General features: G+C 35.5%; 1 protein-coding gene across 6 annotated transcripts in view; it reads left to right on the plus strand.

Annotated features, from left to right (window-relative positions):
- The window catches only part of CNTN6 (contactin 6), a 290,317-nt gene that overhangs the window by 183,397 nt on the left and 85,625 nt on the right, over positions 1-21,295 (plus strand). For 3 of the 6 annotated variants that reach the window (XM_027121423.1, XM_027121426.1, XM_027121422.1), the window contains 2 exons: positions 13,529-13,732; positions 15,999-16,101. The exons of 1 other annotated variant lie outside the window; for it this stretch is intronic. In XM_027121423.1, the coding sequence (XP_026977224.1) occupies positions 13,529-13,732; positions 15,999-16,101 (307 nt within the window). The remainder of the gene's footprint in view (positions 1-13,528; positions 13,733-15,998; positions 16,102-21,295) is intronic. 2 more of the 6 variants (XM_027121424.1, XM_027121428.1) reach the window with 1 other exon arrangement.

Below are 21,295 nucleotides of genomic sequence, written 5' to 3' on the forward strand. Positions count from 1 at the left end.
ATTAGGGAAGAGTTACAAAACTTTCAATGCTGAGATAAAATAAAAGCACACAAAAATGTGATTTTTTTTTGATGTTTGTTTTTTAATAATAGGAAAATTATTTTCCAGTACCATAATCTAAGATGACAAGACATGCAAATCATGTTCGTTTGTGCTGTCAGTCTGTGTCATTTTATACTCTGAGATTGGTCAAAGAGACTTGACAGAATCGAAGATTATTTTTACATTTGTTTACTCTAAATAAGAATAACAGACATGCAGAATACTTCTAAATGAGTGTCATATATTTTAAAAAGGCCATCAACTAGGAGAAGCTTTCCCTTGTCACCTTGCCACCTACCAATGAAGAAGTATATGTTGATCTTTTAAAGCGTATAAGTCCTTCATTATAACAGTGTCTTTCTGCTTAATGCCATAAGACTAAATAACAGATATACAAAACCTGCCTTAAATTAAGATCGTCATAACTGAATAATGCATCCCTGTTGCATGCAAATTATGACAAACTTGCCTGATAACAAATTCGATTATGTAATATGAAATATTTTAGCAGGATTCCAAAGGTATTTGTCAATACTGACTTCATCTAGGTATTACAAGAATTTCCTTCCTGAGAGTCATGGCTTCCTCATCTCTACAAAGGAAGGAATGCTGGAATACTGTTCTTTTGTTGTTTATTGCTCTCTCAGATCAAAACTGAGGGGAATATTAACAGATACCTTTTGCTCCAATTATACAAATAGTCATTCATTCATTGAAGTATTAATAAAGTAATTAATTCATTAAATTAATTCAATAAAGTATTAATAACAGTAATAAGAGCTACCAGTTGTTGAGTTGTTACCATCAGCAAGCACTATAAGACCTTCCATTTATTTTCTCATTCCCACTATTCCAATATTTTTTTAATTTTTATTTTATTTATTTATCTATTTAACATCTTTATTGGAGTATAATTGCTTTACAATGGTGTGTTAGTTTCTGCTTTATACCAAAGTGAATCAGCTATACATATACGTTAATAATAATAATTTTAAAATGAGGAAATTGAGACTCAGACTAAGTAAATCGGTTTTCAGTTAGTAAATAAAGGCAAGATTCCAACCCAGGACTTTCTGACTTCAAAAAATGCCCACAGATAGAAGACTCTATAGTTAATTCTTAAACCTCAAGTTGTTTATTAGTTTCAAGAATCTTACACCTTCAGGTCTGCTAAGAGCCCTGAGAGTGTCTTTAACTGGTTCATTAAAACAATTCTTTATTCTTCTTTTTCCTGCCTCACCTTCTTGTGAAGGTGAATTGTACCAGGAAAGACCTCAAGAAAGAAGAGAAATATATTCATCAGATAACCTTTAAATTGGATTAATGGACAGCTGGTTTAAAGTGGGCTGACTCTAGAGACAGACATGGTCTATCTTTGTCTGTCTTTGTAATTTGTCCTTAGATTTCGTGTGTATCTATGATCAGTGTCATAACCAGATGACTTCTTTTCTGGAGAGTCTGAGGAAGAACCCACTTCTAAGCTCATTCAGGCAATTGCCTGAATTCAGCTCCGTACGTTGTAGGTCTGAGATCCCCGTTTCCTTTTCAGCCAGCTGTCAAGAGCACTCTCATCTTCTAGAAGCTGCCCACACTGCTTGCCACATGCCTCTCCGTTTTCAGAACCTCCTTTGCATCAGTTCCCTCTAATACTTCAAATCTCTCTAGCCAAGAAGCATCCCATCCCAGTAAGCGCTCACCTGAACAGGTCAGCTCCACTAAAGATAAAGTCACTTTTTCCAAGTCAACTGTGCCATCTAATCTAACGTAATCATGAAAGTGACATCTCACCATATTCATTAATCCCATCATACTCAGATGGTGGGCAGGGGTCAATGGCAGTTATTTTAGAATTTTGTCAACCATAATAAACTTTCCAAAAATTTTGCCTTCACTTATTTCCATCTCTCTAAAGGCTCCATATTTACTTGCACACTTGGCAGTCAGAAAAACATGCCTTCGAAATATACTAATTTGGGCAGATGAGGTTAGCAGGGCAGGATAGAGCAAATGTTGGCATGGCCAAATTACTTTTACATCCGGTGTGTGAAAAGCAAAGATACACTGTAGATATCAATAAAGCTTCTCATAAAGAAAAGTGCTACAGATTCCATAGCGATAGAAGACCATTAGGGCTGAAATTTTTACATCATTTTTTGGACAATTTGGTTATGTTGCCTTTCTCTATGTACCTGGTCAGCAGCAGTGAATCCCTCAAGTTGCTCAGTAACAAGGGAGAAATCATATTAAACGTTATATTATCAGAACATCCTGAATTCTTTGTGCTTTCTCTCTAGTGTATTCACAAAAAACTTGCAAATTCTTTTCTTAACAAGGCCTATCAAATACATTTCAGTGTGTTTTATAATATTAAAAAAAAAAACAAAAAAACACCTACAGGAGACTAGGAAAAATTATCAACTAGGCTGAATCCTATAAATTTACCCAGCAAAGAATAGCTCCAGGAACAAAACAAAAGAAAAAATGTGTGTAAACAGATTTCCCACAGAAATGACTGGTCACAACTCAATGAAATAAAGTAACTGGCATAAACCAAACTGAACAGGTGCTGTTATATGGATATCCTTTCTTTCAAAAAACCAAAGGAGATCTGAATCCAGAGTAGGCATTCTTGTGGATGCTTCCTACACAATTTTTAGGGCAACCACAACTGCAGATGTGCTACTCATCTCGGAAGGGGCGATTTATAGATAAAGGTTATTCTAGGAGAAACGTACCCACAGTGGAAAAGAAAAGCAACCTAGGCAATAATGCCAGAACACAAAACTGGCACATTCTGCTGTACCCCTTAGAAATGTGAGATTTGGAAACAAAACAGTAACCATTCCCTATACTCCGAGGAGAAAAGTGTATTTTCTTCCTTAATCCTACTTCCTAACTAGAGATAAGCTCCATGAATATGACTGAATCCATGCTGGCAGAAGCAGACTCATCCCTCCTTTCCATCCTCCTGAAAAATATATAACTCCAAAATATTTCAGAGAAATGTAAGTTGTACTGAAGATTTGGTGGAAAGAACACATCGGACTGAAACATTTCATTTCCCATTAGACCTCACTTCTTCTCCTAACCACTATTGGTCGTCCATGACTTCCCTTATCTTGATACAATATCTAACAGTTCCTTCCATTATCTATTATAGTTCTTATCCTTAATTTGTATAACTGTCTCAGAAAAATACAATTCTCCTACTTAGCTTCTTGGTGCTTGGCAGAACTAAAATTTGGAGAGTCAGCTAAATAAAACCCTTTTCTTTCCTCCACTATGTCTCTGGAGGGTTCTAAGGTCATTCCTCTAAACACAGGTTCATGTGAGGGAAAGAACCAATAGAATATTTATTTTACTAATTCATGTGGGGGAGGGGTCACAGCCTTGAGGTGGACTTTGAACTGTTATTCAGAGAGGTCGTTGCACCTTGAGTTCTCACTCACCTCAAGAGTGAGCTTTTGTTAAGAGCCTCAGTCACTTGTAACAATGATTTTGCATAAGTCATCTGCAAAAGGACTAAAAGCAGAGTTTCCTCTAAATTTTTGAAATGAACGTAAAACGCTTGAAGCCAAAGCTATTGGATGAATATGAAAATAAGCAGTCAATAGATCTTCATGAGTACAGTGAATGAGCCTGGCCTCACGTGAAATTTTGTTTAAAAATGACAGTGTAGAAATGATACATGTTGTCTAAAACAATTAAAATCACCTTCACTGTGAAATAATAGTTCCACCATATTGAAAGTAAAGCACATTCTTTCCCTTTATTGTCTGAATATAAAACTCAATCCTGGGCTCATAAATATCGTAGGTTTAAAATTTGTTTTAGAGGAAATGTTCCATTCTCTCCTCAGATACAACTTTTAGGTTTGTAGAACAATTGAATTTATGCCAGTACTTTGGAGAATCTATGTCTGTAGTAGAAAGATAGCACTATTGTTTGAGCCCAGCATTTGTATTTGAGTCAATAAAAATGTTGACAATTCAACTTAAATTGACAATCGTTCCCAGCAAGACTCAAAATTGTGTTAGAGAATAAAGAGGATAACTATTGAGAAAACGTGCTAAACTTTCATATCTCCTTCTTCCCAATTAGTTTGTTGTTTTTTTTCCTGTTTCTGGAGTAAATTACACTGGTGTTGTCTTAGTGGGTAGGCCAAATTGGCAGTGACAATATTACTTTTGAATGTTGCTTGAATGTGTAAAATATTTAGGCAGATAGGCCCAACAGCTGCTCGTTAGCATAATAATAATAATAGTGATGATAACCATCATTATTGACCTTCTATTATATATTCGCTCAGCAAATATTTATTGTGTACTTACTAAGTGCCACTCATTTTACTGAGTTTTAGGGATATGGTGGAGAACAAAGCAACAAAGTCCTTCACTCCATGAATCTTAACCGTAAACAAATATAATAAAAAATATAAGTATGGCAGATGGTGATAAAAGCTAGGGAGAAAAATAAAGGGGATATGGAATGATGGGTGTGGCTGTTGTCTACTCAGAGGTCAAAGAAGCCTTCATTGACATTTGCGAAGAGAACTAAAGGAGTGAGTGAGACACTGAGAAAAGGCAGTTTGGGGAGTAGGAGCAGCATGTGCAACGGACCTGTGGTAGGACTGTGTCTGGCATGTTGGAAGAACAGTAGTGAGGCCCGTGTGGATGACGAAGGGTGAGCAAACAGGAGAGTGGATGAGGGTGGAAGCACTACTTTCAAGATATTTTACAGCCTTTGGAGTTTCCTGTGAGTGAGATTAGAACGCATTGCATGATAGTGAGCAGAAGAAAGACATGCTTTCTCTTTCAGTTTTAATAGTTTTTTCTGGAGAACAGACCATCAAGGGGTAACAATATAAGCAGTTAAAAGGTGATTACAGTGATTCAGGTTAGGGTTAATGGTGGCTTAAACCAGGATGATAGCAGTGGACAGGTGGATAAGTTGCCATATTCAGGATATATTTAGAGGGTATAGCTGAAATAACTTCCTGAAAGATTAAATGTAGATTGTAAGAAAAAGAGGGGAGTAAAAGATAACTCCAAGGTCTTTAGGCAGAGCAGCTGGAAGAATGCCGTTCCACGTACAGGGATGAGGCCAATAAAGGGGGAGCAGGTTTTGGGATGGGGGAAATCAGGAATTTATTATAATACACGTTAATTTTCAAATATCTAACTTCAGAGCGAAAATTTCAAGTACACAGCTGAATTGATGTATCTAGGAAGAAAGGTTTGAAGAACCAAATTTGGAAGTTATCATATGTAAATAGTATTTAACACCATATGATTGGAAAGATAATGAGTGCCGACTATACACTGGGCGTTTAGCTCAGCATCTGGCATACCTCGACTCAGGTAACACTTTCAAGAAAAATTTCTCCAATTTACAAATTGAGTAACTGTGTTAAAGAGGTTACTGTTAACTTGGCCAAGATCATGTCTCTGGAGTTCAAGGGATCCTATCTAAATACCACTGTATCTATTCTACTGCTTAATTTTGTCAGGCATAACCTGGCCACAGCAGACACTTAATAATTACTGCATAAAGTATACAGAGATAGCAAGTGTTCTGAACTCTATTGGAGAATATGTAAACACCATCCAGAGAGGTGGATTGATTTTCCTAAAATTAGTGTAGAGTACGAGAACCAGAAAGATTATGGCTCTCCCACTGCATGTAGGACCAAAAATCCAGTTTATTCTAGGTCCCTTGCTGCACACCCCCTCTCTCCACATTCAGAATCTCATTTATTCCCAGGAAGAATGTTTTCCTTACTTTTCAGCACATTGAACGGAACTCATGTTACAGCCTGTTACCATCTGAATAGCCCAGGGTTTTTCAATATCAGTACTACTGACAATTTAGGATGAGATAATTCTGTGTTATAGGGTTTGTCCTGTGCATTGTTAACATGTTTAGCAGCACCTCTGGCCTGTACCCACTTGATGCCAGCAGCACCCCCCTCTCCCAATTGTGAGTATGAAAAATGGCTCTAGACATTGACAAATATCCCCAGGTGGGCAAAATCACCCTTGGTTGAGAAGCACTCGTTTAGCCCATCTCTTACATTCACTCTATTAAGCTCACCCTTGAGGATGGAAATTGAAGAGGAAAGAGGAAGTCTAATCCTTGTGTATTATTCCCCATGACTTGCCCAGGCTTCCTTAGAATTGGAGGATTCCCTGAAGTTTATTCAGAAGCTGGCTAGGTTTTAATTCCTTCTTCAGAAAGGATTTGCCAGTACAGATGCTGTCCTAGAATTCACTGGAACCTAGGAATCATAGGAACTCTGAGGGCCTTTACTTAGTGATTGTCTGTAGGCCACAAAGGCAGCGATCTCCGTGATTCCAAACAGGACGTGCTGTAGATCAAAAGGTATTGAATAAAATCTAGGTGGTCAAGAAGTAATTATGGAACAAATGCGAGCTCAAATAGGAGTGGTTATAAAGGTGTTGGGGCAGTTTTCTGGCTTGCATCATAAACTTGCTCAGCACCAATATCAGTGACCTCAACCCAGAATAGGAATTATTCTTCTTGGATTAGGTCTTTACCACTGAGCTGGCATAACCACCTAAGAGCCAGTCACATTTTACCCTGTAGCACTACACAATGTTTGCAGTAAATTATACGCATACTGGAATTTTCCAAAAAAGGATTTAGCCACTAAATCTGAGCACTCTGCTTCAAATTCTGTTTTCTACTCATTTATTTTCTGCCTCAAGAAACATGCTACCAATTTTGAGATCCTTTCTACAGGGCCAACAGAAGTTCTCAGTGTCAGTGTTTATTTTTCCTGGTCTCTTTCACATGAGGTGCTTCCCCTCTAATAAAAATTGCATCCCATATAATGGGTATACTTGCATATAACTTTTGTCTTTGTATTTTACATATCACAGTACAAGATATAGGGCTGTAAAAGATGTTATAACATATTCATGCTCTGGGGAAAGCAGGATTTGTTGTATGCTTGACAGAGCAGCAGATAGTCTTTAATTGCTTACTGCAGATCTTCCATTTCTAATAATAATTGTAGAGGATGGTGTCAATGTGAAACTACAGACAATGGTTCAGGGAGGACCTATTATCATTCAGTTCTAGCGTTCCTGCTGAATCATCATAGGGAGAATACATCACAATCATCAATAACAGATAAATGCCATAGATGGTAGAGAAAATATTTAAAAATTCAATGGTTTCAACTTAAGTGGCTCATGAATTATACATTTAATTAAGAAAAGCCAAATGGGAAAGATTTTAAGCTTCTAATTTGCAAGGTATTTTTCTTCTTTCCCCATTAAAAAAAATATACAAATTAAGCATGGCAGTGGCTGATAATGGAACAAAATAGATAAAAGCCCCCACTGCAGGCTGGCTGCTTGGATGAACTGGAAGAGTCAGCCTAAGGGGAGAAGGGAGCAGGGCAGGATGAAAAATAACAGTGACAGGAAGGGCTTGCAGCCTTACATCTTCACCAGTTCACAGAGGGGCACAAAAGACACCTGGATTCTAGTCTCAGAGCTACTGCAATCTTCCTTTCTGCTTATTCGCCTGTAAAATGAGGAGGTTGGGCTGGAAGAAATCTCAGGTCCCTCCCATCCCAGACATTCCATGAATCTATGAACTGATGTACATCCTTTTCTCCAGCCTCCTACACACCACCCAAAGGCAAATATACAAGGTGACCACTGTTCTATCAAATCCTTCCTAGTGTGATCACGCAGAGGACACTGAGATTTACCATTAATAGCAGTTATTTTCAAAGCAGACTTTGCCCAGTGTCAGCACCCCGTGGGAATTTGTTAGCAATGCAAATTCTCTGGCTCCACCCCAGACATACTGAATGAGAAACTCAGAGAGTGGAGCCCAGCAGCTGGCATTTTACTAAGTCCTCCAGGTGATTCTGATGCTCACAGAAGTTTTAAAATCTCTTCTCCAGAGAGGAGTTTTTGGAGAGAAGGATTACTTATTACAGGTTTTGCAAATGTGTTCTATTCCCTGCTATTAGTAGCTATAAGAACACTGGAGTAATTTAGAATAGCGGGTTAATCATTTATTCTACAACATTCTGAGGAAACTGAATCCAGGACAGGCAGTACTGATATGGGAGGGAATGCGTGGTGAGGAACAATTGTCCTAGATGTGAGTAGGTTCAGGTATGCAGGGAGCTGGGGTTTTGGAAGTCTGAAGCCAAGGAAGAATAGCCAGGAAGAGCATACTGACATAGAAAAAAGGATCAGTTGTAGATACACAGAAAAGAAGAAAGGTGGTATTAGGGAACGAACAAAGGGTTTGACATTAGAAGGATGTAGGTTCAAGTTCTGCCCCTTTCTACATGTTAACAGTATGATTTTGGGAAATTACTTTTATACCCCTAGCTCCAGTACCCTCCCCTATATATATGACAGGCATATTAGCAATAGCCAATTAGCCTCACAAAACAAACTGTGGGAATGATGAAACAGGTATGACATAAAAGTGCTTCTTAGCTTTTTAAAAAAATTATTCCTTAGGTAATCCTCCTTATTTCTGAACCACATTCTTTGAGCAGCTTCTAAATATTCCACAATTGAAGAAGGATACACCACATGTAGGAACAGATCGAAAAGTTTTAGCAGCCAAGGTAAAAATGAATTCAGCAAGGGAGAGATGAAAATTAGTCTCTGGCCCCAAGATTACAGGGTAAAGAATACAAAGATTTCTTGGACACTAGAGGCAATCTGTAATTTCTGCAAAGTGAAAGGGGTTACCTTGGATTTCGGAGAGCTAGAGCTTATTTTTCTCCCCACAGAGGTATTGATGAAAGATCCCTAAGCTGAACACAGCCCTGGGAATTTGCTCAAGATTTGTCTTTATTCCATAGAAGGTTCGAAAGATGAGGAGTCACTGACAACAGGGAAATCTGAATTACATTTTTTCCTCCTCTTTATACCGAAGAAAATTTTGCTATCTAGATGGCTCTCCAGTTTCAAACAAAACCCTTTGAGCATCTCTTTGGTAAAGACACAGCAACAGGCTCAGAAGTGAGACAGCAAAGGACATCAGTAAAGAAACTCAGAAGCAAGAGACCATATGAAATGATAGAAGACCCCAGTAGGGACTTGAAAAATAAAACAAAGATTCAATACCCGGAAACAGGACAAGAATGTCAAAGTATATTTTAAAAAATAAAAAGCGACTTGTATATATGCATAGTTTTTCTAAAAGCACAGAGTATTAGAAAAGTCGAAGCAATGTTGAGGGTGGAGTAGACCATTCATAGAAACACAGGTTTAACCTCCCATCCACTGCAAAAATTAATCTTTTTTGCAATACCTCAAGCAATGCTCATCCATTCTCTGCTTGGTCACCTCTCATGATAGAAAACTTGTTATCTCATATATCTTCTGCTGGTATAGCTCTAAAGTTTGGACTGGTCTTCACTGTATCTTAATACAGTCAAACAGCATTCTGTAACCTTCAACAGCCACAAGTTCTACTTTTGCCTTCTGGATATCAATGGAGAGGGCTTCGTTTCGCCCTTTATGAACACGACAGCAATTCAACCTATGAAGGCAGTTCAATTATTCTTCCCATTTTCCCCCTCAAGGGGCAATATCTAAGTTCTTATCACTTTCTTTGGCGTCCTAACTTCTGGCCTTTGCTATGTTTTGCTTCTCTCTCTCTTGATATACTTGAGATTTTTAATTCCCTTTCAATAGCGGGTGCTCTGAACATAATATTACAGTTCAACCATGAGACATTTGTAGGGTGTTGAAAACAGATTCCATGGTATTTTACTCAGATATTAATAAATCAAATCGCTAGGAGGAGGATTAGCTATCTGTACGTTAACAAGCTTCCTAATGTGCTCTGAATAAAACATAATACTCCAGTCTTAACGGTTCAGAGTAAGAATAAAAAATATTATCCATCATATTTTTTATAAGTCATAAAAACTTATAAGTTGTAAAAACACTGCTTCATTCTAGTGTTTAGCTTTCCTGATACTATTTTCATCCCGTTGCTTCTTTTTCCCATTTACACAAGTATTACATAGTAATTAAAAACTCTAATATGGCAAAACACATTATGCAGAGAGTGAAAACCTATGGTATTCCTTCTCCTTACCCTGAGAAAACCACTATATACATTCTTAGGTTTCTTAATTTAATAATTTATGTGAACACACACATACATACATATACACACAAGTTCTCACACACAGATACATAACTCTTAATGGGATCATACTAAACATCTTGATTTACAACATGCTTTTCATATAATGATGTGTCTTGAATTTTTTTCTTCCTGAACACTACTTTTATAGGTTTAATGCCACTTTGTGTGTTTGCACATTTCATACTTTAGTGACATTTTTGTTGCTGTTCTTCCCCTGTGTCATATATTTCCCTTATATCTTCTTCACTCCTGAGAATGATATCAGAGTTCTGGCTGTATAGATGAACTTATTTTTGTTGAAATCATTTATGAATTGTTGTCAGAATTTAATATACTATTATATAGAATATATATAATTTAACATATAATAGATGATTTGATTTGATTTAGTTCCTCCTCACTATTAGTCTGTTTTCTTGTTATACCCACTCTTTTCTTCTTTCTCCTTGCTATCCTCTTTTCTTATATTCTTTTAATAATCTGGTTCCCTAAGTGTATTGTTAACGCTTTATGTCTTTTTTTCTTGGTGAAAGGGATGATAAAGATGGCAAAATTCCCATACTCCCAATTTCTCAAAAGTTTTTCTATATGGATCACGTTTAAGGTCAGAATAGCTGTCAATCTGTATTGTTTCCTCATCCTTTAGACAATTTTAAATCAGTACGACTAGTGAAGAATGTTTCAGGTGGTCTGCTTCTATCTGGAAAAGACTGCTAGATCACACCAGAAATAATTAGCCCTTTTTTTTGGTCTCTACCATGTCTTGCTTCTGAACCAGTTTTAATATAGGTGCAGATGACAGATATGACCTGCAACTTCTGTCTGGACAAGAGGCCCCTAGTTGCTTCAGGTGCTGTCCTATGAGCTGTGATTTCTAAGCGTGTGATGTCCAAATTCATCTACAGGTGAAGATATTTTAACCATAACTAGTATATCCCCCTTTTCATCCCCAGCACCTATACCTTCCACTTATTAGGGGGGAGGGGTCATTTTTGAACCATTTATATTCTTCCACTTTCCTAGACATAAGTTCAGTTCTACCTAGTTTCCACAATACGTATACTTTTTAACCTTCATATAGTACCACACTTATAAAACCTTAATCCATGAGAATATTTTCCTTTGCTCAAAGATATCTGGCTAAAATAAAAAATGACAACATGTATTTTTTGCAAAAATTTAGAACAACTCTAACTTTCATATATTGCTGATGGAGATATCAACCGATACAACTTTGGAAAGTTCTTCTGTAGTTTTTTATAAAGTAAAACATGCATCTATCCTATGGCTCACTCCTAAGAACTTAACGAAGAAAAATGAAAAGTCCACAGATAGTTTTAGAAAAGAACGTTTATTTCAACCTAATATACAATGGTCCCGAGATGGAAATAATTCATATGTTTTTCAAGAAGAAAGCAGCCAAACACATTTTGGTATATTCATAGAATGGAATCCCACTCAGCAATATAAAGGAAAGAAGTACTGGTAGTCACAACTACATAGGGGAACATTAAAATATATTCAAGAAACCAGACACAAAACAGTACATTGGGAGTTTGGGATTGACATGTACACACTGCTATATTTAAAATTGATAACCAACAAGGACCTACTGTATAGCACAGGGAGCTCTGCTCAATACTCTGTAATAACCTAAATGAGAAAAGAATTTGAAAAGAATAGCTACATGTATATGCATAACTGAATCACTTTGCTGCACACCTGAAACTAACATGACATTGTTAATCAACTATACTCCAATATAAAATAAAAATTGAAAAAAAAAAACATACATTCTCTTTGATTACATTTTTATGAAATTCCAATACTGGCAGAAATAATCTATGATGATAGAAATCAGGTAGTTGTTACAATGGTAGAGATTGACCAGAAGGGACATAAGAAAATTTCTGAAGAGATGGAAATGTTCCATATTTTATTTTGGGTTGGTGGTTTCCTAGGGTTCAGATTGTTAAAACTAATTGGACTGAACACTTAGGATCTGTGGATTTTATAGTATGTTCATTATATCAATTATATATGTCTCTATATATTTATATTCATATTTATATATAAGATTTCCAGAGATAGATTGATTGATGTTCAGCAAAACTGATATGTTCTTTTACATCTTCAAGCTTTTATTCTCTGAGCAATGTCTGGCTGTTCATCTGCTGCTTGGATAGCTCCCAATCATCCTTCTGGTTTGAACATGGAAATTTTTTTTTAAAAGATATTTTTAACGTGCACCATTTTTTTTAACATCTTTATTGGAGTATAACTGCTGTACAATGGTGTGTTAGTTTCTGCTGTATAACAAAGTGAATCAGCTATACATATACATTTATCCCCATATCCCCTCCCTCTTGCGTCTCCCTCCCGCCCTCCCTATCCCACTCCTCTAGGTGGACACTGAGCTGATCTCCTTGTGCCATTCATCAACAGATGAATGGACCATTTTTAAAGTCTATATTGAACCTGTTACAACATTGCTTCTGCTTTTATGTTTTGGTCCTTTGACCGCAAGGCATGTGGGATCTTAGCTTCCTGACCAGGGATCGAACCCGCATCCTCTGCATTGGAAGGCAATGTCCTAACCACTGGACCGCCAGGGAAGTCCCTAACATGGAATTCTTTTCAGAAGAATTTTCTGACCACAGATCATTCTAGCTTCCTTCTATGGGCTCCCTACAATGCTTCTGTCAAAGCACATATCATCCCACATTGACATTATCCACACTAGTTGTAACTAGTTTAACTGGTTAAGCTTTATACGGCATAGGTTTTACTTTGCTGTATTCTAAGTCCGAAAATGGTCACAAAATAGGTGTTCAGAAATTATGTGATGATTGAATGATGGAATTAATGAATTCCAAGATCAGTGGTAGAGTCCTTGAACTTACACCTTGAAGTTAAATTTTTAGCAAGTACACCTAAACATGATTAATGCGGGCATCCTTCTGACTGCAAATTAAGAAACACTGCTTCAACACAAGCATTGCTGGAGAAATTCAGTGTGTATTTTAAGTCCTTAGTATTTTATATCTTATAGCTTTTCTTAATAAGTTCATTCACTTATTCCCTTGACATCCTATCACCACATCCTTAATTACAGAAAGCTAGTGATGGATAGGGAGACTATATCATCCAAATTGGGATATATTTAACTATAAGGGAATATGACAATTACAGCAGGACAACAGGCATAAACTGGACAAACAGGGGTAAAATTGTATTCTACTTATGGAGAAGTAGGGCACAGAACTTTCAGGTAAAAATGAATACAGTAAGGATAATACTTATTTTTTCTGTTTTCTAGGTTTATCTTATGCGTGGACTTTCAATGATAACCCCTTATATGTCCAAGAGGACAACAGGCGGTTTGTCTCACAAGAGACAGGAAACTTGTACATTGCCAAAGTGGAGCCATCAGATGTTGGCAACTACACTTGCTACATAACAAACAAAGAAGCCCAGCGAAGTGTTCAAGGACCACCCACTCCATTAGTGCAGCGTACTGATGGTAAGATGATGAGTTATCTTAGGGATATACTTTATCTGTGGATCTTGAAGCCTGGGGAGATCTGTAGAGCTTTCTGCTTCCCTCTGGTTCAGTGGAGCCATATCATGTACGAGGTGCGGTTTAATTCACAATATGATGAAAATCACAAAAAATAATAGAAAACTATATAATTTATCCACATAGCACAGTATAGATGATTCTGGGTATACTGTGCCATTTCTTCTCTGGCATTGGAACGGATCATCTTTTCTTTGCTTAAGAAGTATTTTGTTTAAAAAAACAATGTTTGTTTGGGAGAGTAGGCAGGTGTATAGACATGTGTGGGTGCTGCCAAACTTATTGACTGAATTAATATATTTTCAATGGACATATGACACAGCTTCTCTTTAATGTCTCCTTCTTTTCCGTATTTGTATCTTTTGTTCACCCTTTATTTTCCTGGTTGGCAAGGCAGGTAAACGATTCAGATCCAAGGAAAGTAAATCAAGTCAACATTAATTATGAGCATTCCAAAGAAAAATGAAACACAAGATTCATACTAATTATATTCCTCCAAGGAACATAATTCAGATTGGTCTTTGATGAGTTTTGTAGTTTAGTCAAGCTGGTACAAGATTTAGAGAGTTAGAAAACCTAAGGAAGTCACTGAAGTAGAAAAATCCTCTAGTTGATTCTTTAATTACATATTCACAGTGGGAAATGTAAAGATGGAAAATCTGTTGATGCATTTTGTGATCAGATTCTGGACTTGAAGTGTAACACTGCATAGAGTTTTTCTCCTCTCTAAGGAGCTTAAGAAAAGTAGGAATACAATGTTAATGATGGCTAAAGAATCATGGAACTAGCTCCTTAGAGGGAGTACTTATGACAGAGCTTTTATAATCACTAACCATTCAAATATATTTTCACGGTCTTAATTCAGAATTCAGCAACCACTAGATTTATTCATAAGTCCAATTTCTCCCCTTCAGTGAGTACTCTCTTCATGATTGCAAGAGCTCATGAGCCACTAATATGCATAGAAACACTACCATATTTCCTTTCTTCCCCCATCTACTCTTAGTTTCCTCTTTATCTCTTCTTAATTCCTTCATTCTTCCATCTCCTCTATTCTTTTAAACACATTTATGGTAAAAAATGACCAGAAGCATCATACATAAAAAAAAAAAAAAAAAAACCCTTCTAAAAGTAGTCACTCAAGAAATATCAGATGTCAAAGAAATAGAAAACATAAAGTTTACCAGTTTAGTTGAATGAAGTAATACTCTTGACCTCCTCAACCATAGCCTCTTTGAATGTTTGGAATGATTAAGGTCTTAAAAATGAGGTATTTTCATTTTATATGTATTTTGTAAATTTCACTTTTTTGTGCACTTGTACTGGCAACCAATACATCATTTATGTTAGGAATGTATTATTCTGGTGTTTGGTATATAAGTAAAAATAAAAGAAATTCAACATTTTTAAAGATGTTTTAAAGAAATTTAAACATTTTAAACAACAGTTTGTTGTTGATTAAATTAATTAAGTTAATGAGGATAGCCTGGAGATACATTTCTACTTTTTCCAACTTTTCTGGTAGCTAGCATATTTACAATACCTTACACTATTGTCTTAGTCTTATCTTAGCCCGTATCCATAATTCCTTTTGAAAATTTTTAAATTATTAAAATAAATTTTTATAAGGGTACAGTAAACTCATTTAGTGGTAAAACCTTAATAAACTGACATAAGAATATTTATGTCTTTATTTATCCCAACTACTTACTTCAAAGGTTTTGCTGCAAAAGTACCGATATTTTGGATTGAGGTGCTGTATCAGATCTATAACACAGTGTTAGCTAAAAACTTCTTTATTCCTAAGCAGATCTGACCCATGAGTTCTGTGAATGGGTGAAAGATCCAAGAAATCTCTAGAGAAGAAACTTGCTTGATAACTCAGAAGCATTTTAAAGCTGGGTATATTCAGTTCTTAATTGGAAATACTAATTCTTTTTAAGATGCTGTTGTGGAATATAGGGAAATTTGGAATGCCTCTATTCTGATACTTTGATATACCTTAAATATTTATTTTTTAGGGGAGAGAGGAACAAACTAATTCCTTAAATAGCATCATGAGGTTTCCTTGCCCTCTGTCACTCATTATAGTATAGAAAAATATTGTTAATTGAACAACAGAATAATCAGATTTTGGTAAATAAAGCATTTGCTTCATAGGAAACTTCTATTCTCTAGAAATGCTGCTAGCTCTTTTGGTATTTAACAGGTGTGATGGGGGAATATGAACCAAAGATTGAAGTGCATTTTCCTGAAACTATTCAAGCTGCAAAGGATTCATCTATAAAACTGGAATGCTTTGCCCTTGGAAAGTAAGGTTTTGTTTTGTTTTGTTTTGTTTCCTGGTTGTTTTAATTAAAACAAATGAGTATTTTGGTATTCAAATGCTGCTCTAAGGTAAATTAGCAAATAGACTTTAAATGCTGGGCAAAAGTGGAACTTTCTGATTGGACTTTAAATAAGCATGCCTAATACTCTGAAAGTGATTGGGGCGGCAATTTCCCCAAATAAGCCGATATTTACTTGAGTTTGAGCACAATGAAACCCGTTTAGGCAGCACACTGCAAAGGAATAAGTGAGCTTGTATAAGACGGTGAGCAGGTCACTAAACTTTCGACGTATCCTTCACTCCATCTCATCCTACATCCAGAAATATATTGCCTGGAGTGTCTCCTTGCTTAATTAATCAGCGACTCTTGTAAATGAAAAACCTGCACTGCTAGTGTCCAAAATAAGACTAATTAAAAGCCATTGTTCATAGTGGATAATTAGAATTGAGCCAAACCTGTCCTGGCAGTGGAGGCATTTTATTTTACTCAGATAAGTGTTTATCAGCAGTAGGTTTGGAAAGCTTTGAAGCCAGCCAAATATCTGCTTTTGTGCATGGAATACTGAGAACATTTCTTTGCTTTTTGGCAATATTCAAATTTTATTTTTATGCCCATAAACACCAGAATGAAGTAACAAAGTGATAGATAGATCAGATTTGCCATTTTAAAACACTGATGTACATATGAATTATCTGGGGGCACAGTTAAGTTGAAATTCTGTAGATCTGGGGTGATGTCTGATTGCTCCATATCTAACAGGCTCCGAGGTAATAGTGATTCTTCTTGTCTACAGAACATACTTTGAAGAGTAAAGAACTTGACTCTCACTACCACATTTCAGGGCTTACTTAGAAATCCAGAGTCTATTTGTAATGTGGGCCTCACATTCAGAAACAGTGACTTACATTCCAAACTATGGAAAACATCCTTAAAATCTTCATCTTGTTATTAAGTAAATATACTGAGTAATCCAAATAATGCTGGTTACTACATCTTTTAGGTTCCTTTCTATATATGAAATCTTGTAGCTCTTTAAATTTCTCAGGTTATCCATTTTTCATATATTTAAGAGACCATATTTAATTTTTATACAATACTGGTCCCACAGTATTGTCCAATAAATAATTGACTGATTAAATTATTCTTTAAAAAGTGACAAATTGAGGCTTTGTCCGTTTTTGTTTGCCTGCCTTTTAAGACATGATGAACTTTCACCATTTTCAAGCTTTCTCAGAAAATAAAGTATACAAAAAACACAAAATGTCAGCAAAATACTTTGACAATTAGTTGATTAATTTAAAAAGAAAACCAATGAAAGACAGTATCTGAAAATAATATTAATAGTTTATTCTATCATGTTTGGCATCAGGAAATATGGATTCCTATAACTTAAAAAATACTCATATAATAAATAACTGAAAAGGATTGAGGCTGGTTCTCAAGAATCTCATGTAAATAAATGTCATTTGTTAATCATTTATAACTAAGAATTTATATGACATACATAATCCTCATAATTATGCAGGGTACATAATATTTTTATTATATATGAGTAAAATGAGGCTCAGATTGTACAAGTAACCTGTTCAATTTTATGCTTCTGATAAAGAGAGGGCGATTCAGATTTAGTCCCACCTGATTTGAAGTTCTGAACTTAGAAACTTTGGAGTAAATGGTTAAGATAACTGCTCTCCAAGTCAGAGGAGGCAGATTGAATTCCCAATTTTCTCAAGAGTTGTCTGACCATCAGCAAACATGCTGCTTAAGCTTTATGAATTCCCAGATTCTCACCCAAAAAATGTTATAATGATACCTGTCTCCTGTGTTTGTTTTGAAGATGAGAGTGGATAATACATGTAAAAACATGGCAAGTCCGATGTGTATGTACAAAAAAAAGCCCTGAATGATAAAGTATACATTCATTGTTAAGTTTATACCTAAAGGAACTACTGCACATGAAATAAAATTAAGGAAGAATGGGAAAATGATGAGAATTACTTAATTGCAGCTCATAGAAAATTGTCAAGGAAATAACTGATTTAATGGAGTATGCTTAAAAACACTTTACCTGCCAAAATTAATGTTGAAATTATATTTATTAAATTATTAATATGGAATTGAAATGTCTAGGGGTTAAAATGGAAAGTCCAAAGCATCCACAGGGTCAAAAAGATAGTGTTAAAATGTCATGTATAAGAAACATATATTCTGTGTAACTGAAGTGCAGATCTAGTTCTCATTTCTTCAAATGAACAGAATGTGTATGAAAATGCTTTGTATACTTTGGAAAATATTATACAAATTTTAGCTACTAACAAAAAGACTTTTTATATATGCTCACCAATAGTTTTCAGAAAACAAGTTGCACTATAGTTGAAACATTGCAAACATACTGAAGAAGCTTTCTAGTCCATTAAAAAATTTGACATTTACCAAATACTTTACTTTTTAAAATTTGCAACATTAACAAACATAAAAACAATGCACTCCCTAGACAATTAATTACGTAACAATTAATTAATAACAATCTGAAAAGAACAAAATCAAACCACTTTTTAAATTATAAATCTCTATTTGCAGATTTATTGCCAAGCATTTTACAAACTATTGAATGATAATTATAATAATGTTCTCTGACAGCTCTTTATAAAAATATTGCTGTTCAGCACTTGGTTTTGTTTTGTTTTGTTTCCAAATGTTGGGACTGCTTTGTATAAATCCTTTTAAATCTACTTGTTCACTTTCTGAGGTACTGCACTTCTCTGTAATAAGTTCGATAAACCCCAAACTGAAACAAGCTAATTGGTTCAGTGAAGAATAGAATCAAAGTTCTTTTTCTTATTAACAATGTTTCTAAACACTTTTGCTAACTACTGACTACCATTTATGCTATAAACTACACATTCATGAAACTAAGGTTTAAATATTTTAGTTAATAAGAGAAAGGAGGGAAAGTAGGAAGGGAGGGAGTAAGGAAATCAGTAGGTGGATAGGTGAATAGGAAAGAGGAACAAAAAAAGAAAAAATAACACAGGTCAATGCCACATCTTATTTAGTTTTTTATTTTTAGGACCTACGACAGTTCCTGAAATACTGACTAATTTTCATTAAATATCTGTGGAAATACATCCTAAGTAATTAGGAAATAATTCCCTTTATCCCTGGGAACATTCTTTCTCTTGAATGGGTAGATTATTTTGGAATTTATCTTGCTTGTTGTTCTCTGAGCTTCCTGTGTCTACCGTTTGGTGGCTGTCATTAATTTTGGAAGATTTCCAGTCATTGTTATTTCAAATATTTATTCTGTTCATTTCCCTCTTTGTTCTCCTTCTGGTATTCCCATTAGACATCTGTTGCACCATTTGTAATTGCCCCCAGTTCTTGGATATTCCATTCTTTTGCTGCTGTTGTTTGTTTGTTTGTTTGTTTTTTTCTCTTCATATTTTAGTTTGGGAAGTTTCTATTGATATTTCTTCTAGTTTACTTACTCTTTCCTTCATCACATTCAGCCCACTGGTGAGCCTATCAAAGACATTCTCATTTGTATTAGTGTTTTTATGTCTATAATTATTTTTTTGAATTTTAGAATTTCATTTATTTTTTTATACAGCAGGTTCTTATTAGTTATCCATTTTATACATATTAGTGTATATATGTCAATCCCAATCTCCCAATTAATCACACCACCATCCCCCAGACCCTTTCTTAGAATCTCCTTTTTTTCTGCTACATTAATCATCTGTTCTTGCATGTTGTCTGCTTTTTCCATTAGAGCCCTTAACATATTAATCTTAGAAATTTTAAATTCCCAGTTTGATACTTTAAAAATATTTGCCATATTTGAGTCTGGTTCCAATGCTTGCTTTGTCTCTGCATTTGTACTTGTCAATGGGCCTTTTATATATTTTTTGTTGTTGCTGAAACCTAGATATGATGTAACAGGTAAAAAGAAGTGATTTTACGCTAGATTTTGGTGTAAATTTTTATGTTTATTTGGCACAGAGTTAGGCTGTGTTTACTGTTTGCTGTAGTTGTGGTGTCAGAGGCTAAAATTTCCTCCATTGTTTTTGTTTTTCCTCTTGTCATTGGGTTTCCCTAGAGACTCTTTCTTAATTAAAGATTGAGGTTTGCAGTTTCTTTACTTGTAACCCCCAGCTATCATTCAGGAGCCCTATTGATGGTATGAATGTCCTTGTTAGCTAATTCTATAATCTCTGTAATTTACGAATCTGTTTCTGTTGACTGTTTTTTCTTCTTATCATGATTCCTATTTTTTATGCTTTTTAGTTTATCTAGTAATTTAGATTGAATTAGAGACATGATAAATGTTGGGTTATTGAATGCTGCATTGTGGTATATTTATTTCAAGTATTGGATTTTATTGATAGAAGTTAAGTTATGATGAATCTCATCTTTCTATAGCTTATTATTAAGCTTCCTTGGGTAGATATAGAGTAGATGTTAGTCTAAGGCCTGTTTACTTCTAAGATGCATCTCCCAATTGAATGCTCTAAATGTTTGCTAAGTCTCTCTTCTCGGGCTTGGTGGAACTCTAACATCTTCTAGCCCTGTTTGAGCTCTAAAATTTGTTCTTTGCCCAGCCTCATGTGACACTCTTACGTAGATTTTTGGAGCACTTTCTTTTTCTAGTCTCATCCTCTCTGATAGTTTGCTTTGCAATCCCAGCCACTTCAGTCACCTGTGTCTACTCAACTCGGGGATGCAGTCTTGTCCTATTTATTTTTGCTTTCTGATTCCGTGTTCTGGAAAGTGCCTACAGGTCGAAAATCAGGGATTCCAATGGTTTACTTCATACATTTCCCCTCCTTTAGGGATCACAGTTTTGTGCTACCCATTGTTACATCTCTGGAATGTTTGCTTCCCATTGTATTTGTCCAGTTTTCTAATTGTTCCCAGCAGGGTAAATACAGTTCCAGTTAATCCCACATCTCTAAAACCCAGGTATTTTTTAAGGCTAATTGTGAAGGTAAATAAGGTGAAGTTTAGAGAAATGAAATGACTTGATAAACATAAGTTGTAAATCTGAGATTCAAATCTAAATATCACTGATTCTGACTTCAAAACTCATGCTCATAGCCGTTTGATATTTACATCAAACTATCCTTTCAATATACGAATTAATTCCCCATGTGCAGATGTAGTTAGCCCTCAGTTC

This window comes from Aethalodelphis obliquidens, unplaced genomic scaffold (genome assembly GCF_003676395.1).
Source record: "Aethalodelphis obliquidens isolate GAN/ISIS:26980383/991018 unplaced genomic scaffold, ASM367639v1 scaffold22, whole genome shotgun sequence".
Lineage (NCBI taxonomy): Eukaryota > Metazoa > Chordata > Mammalia > Artiodactyla > Delphinidae > Aethalodelphis > Aethalodelphis obliquidens.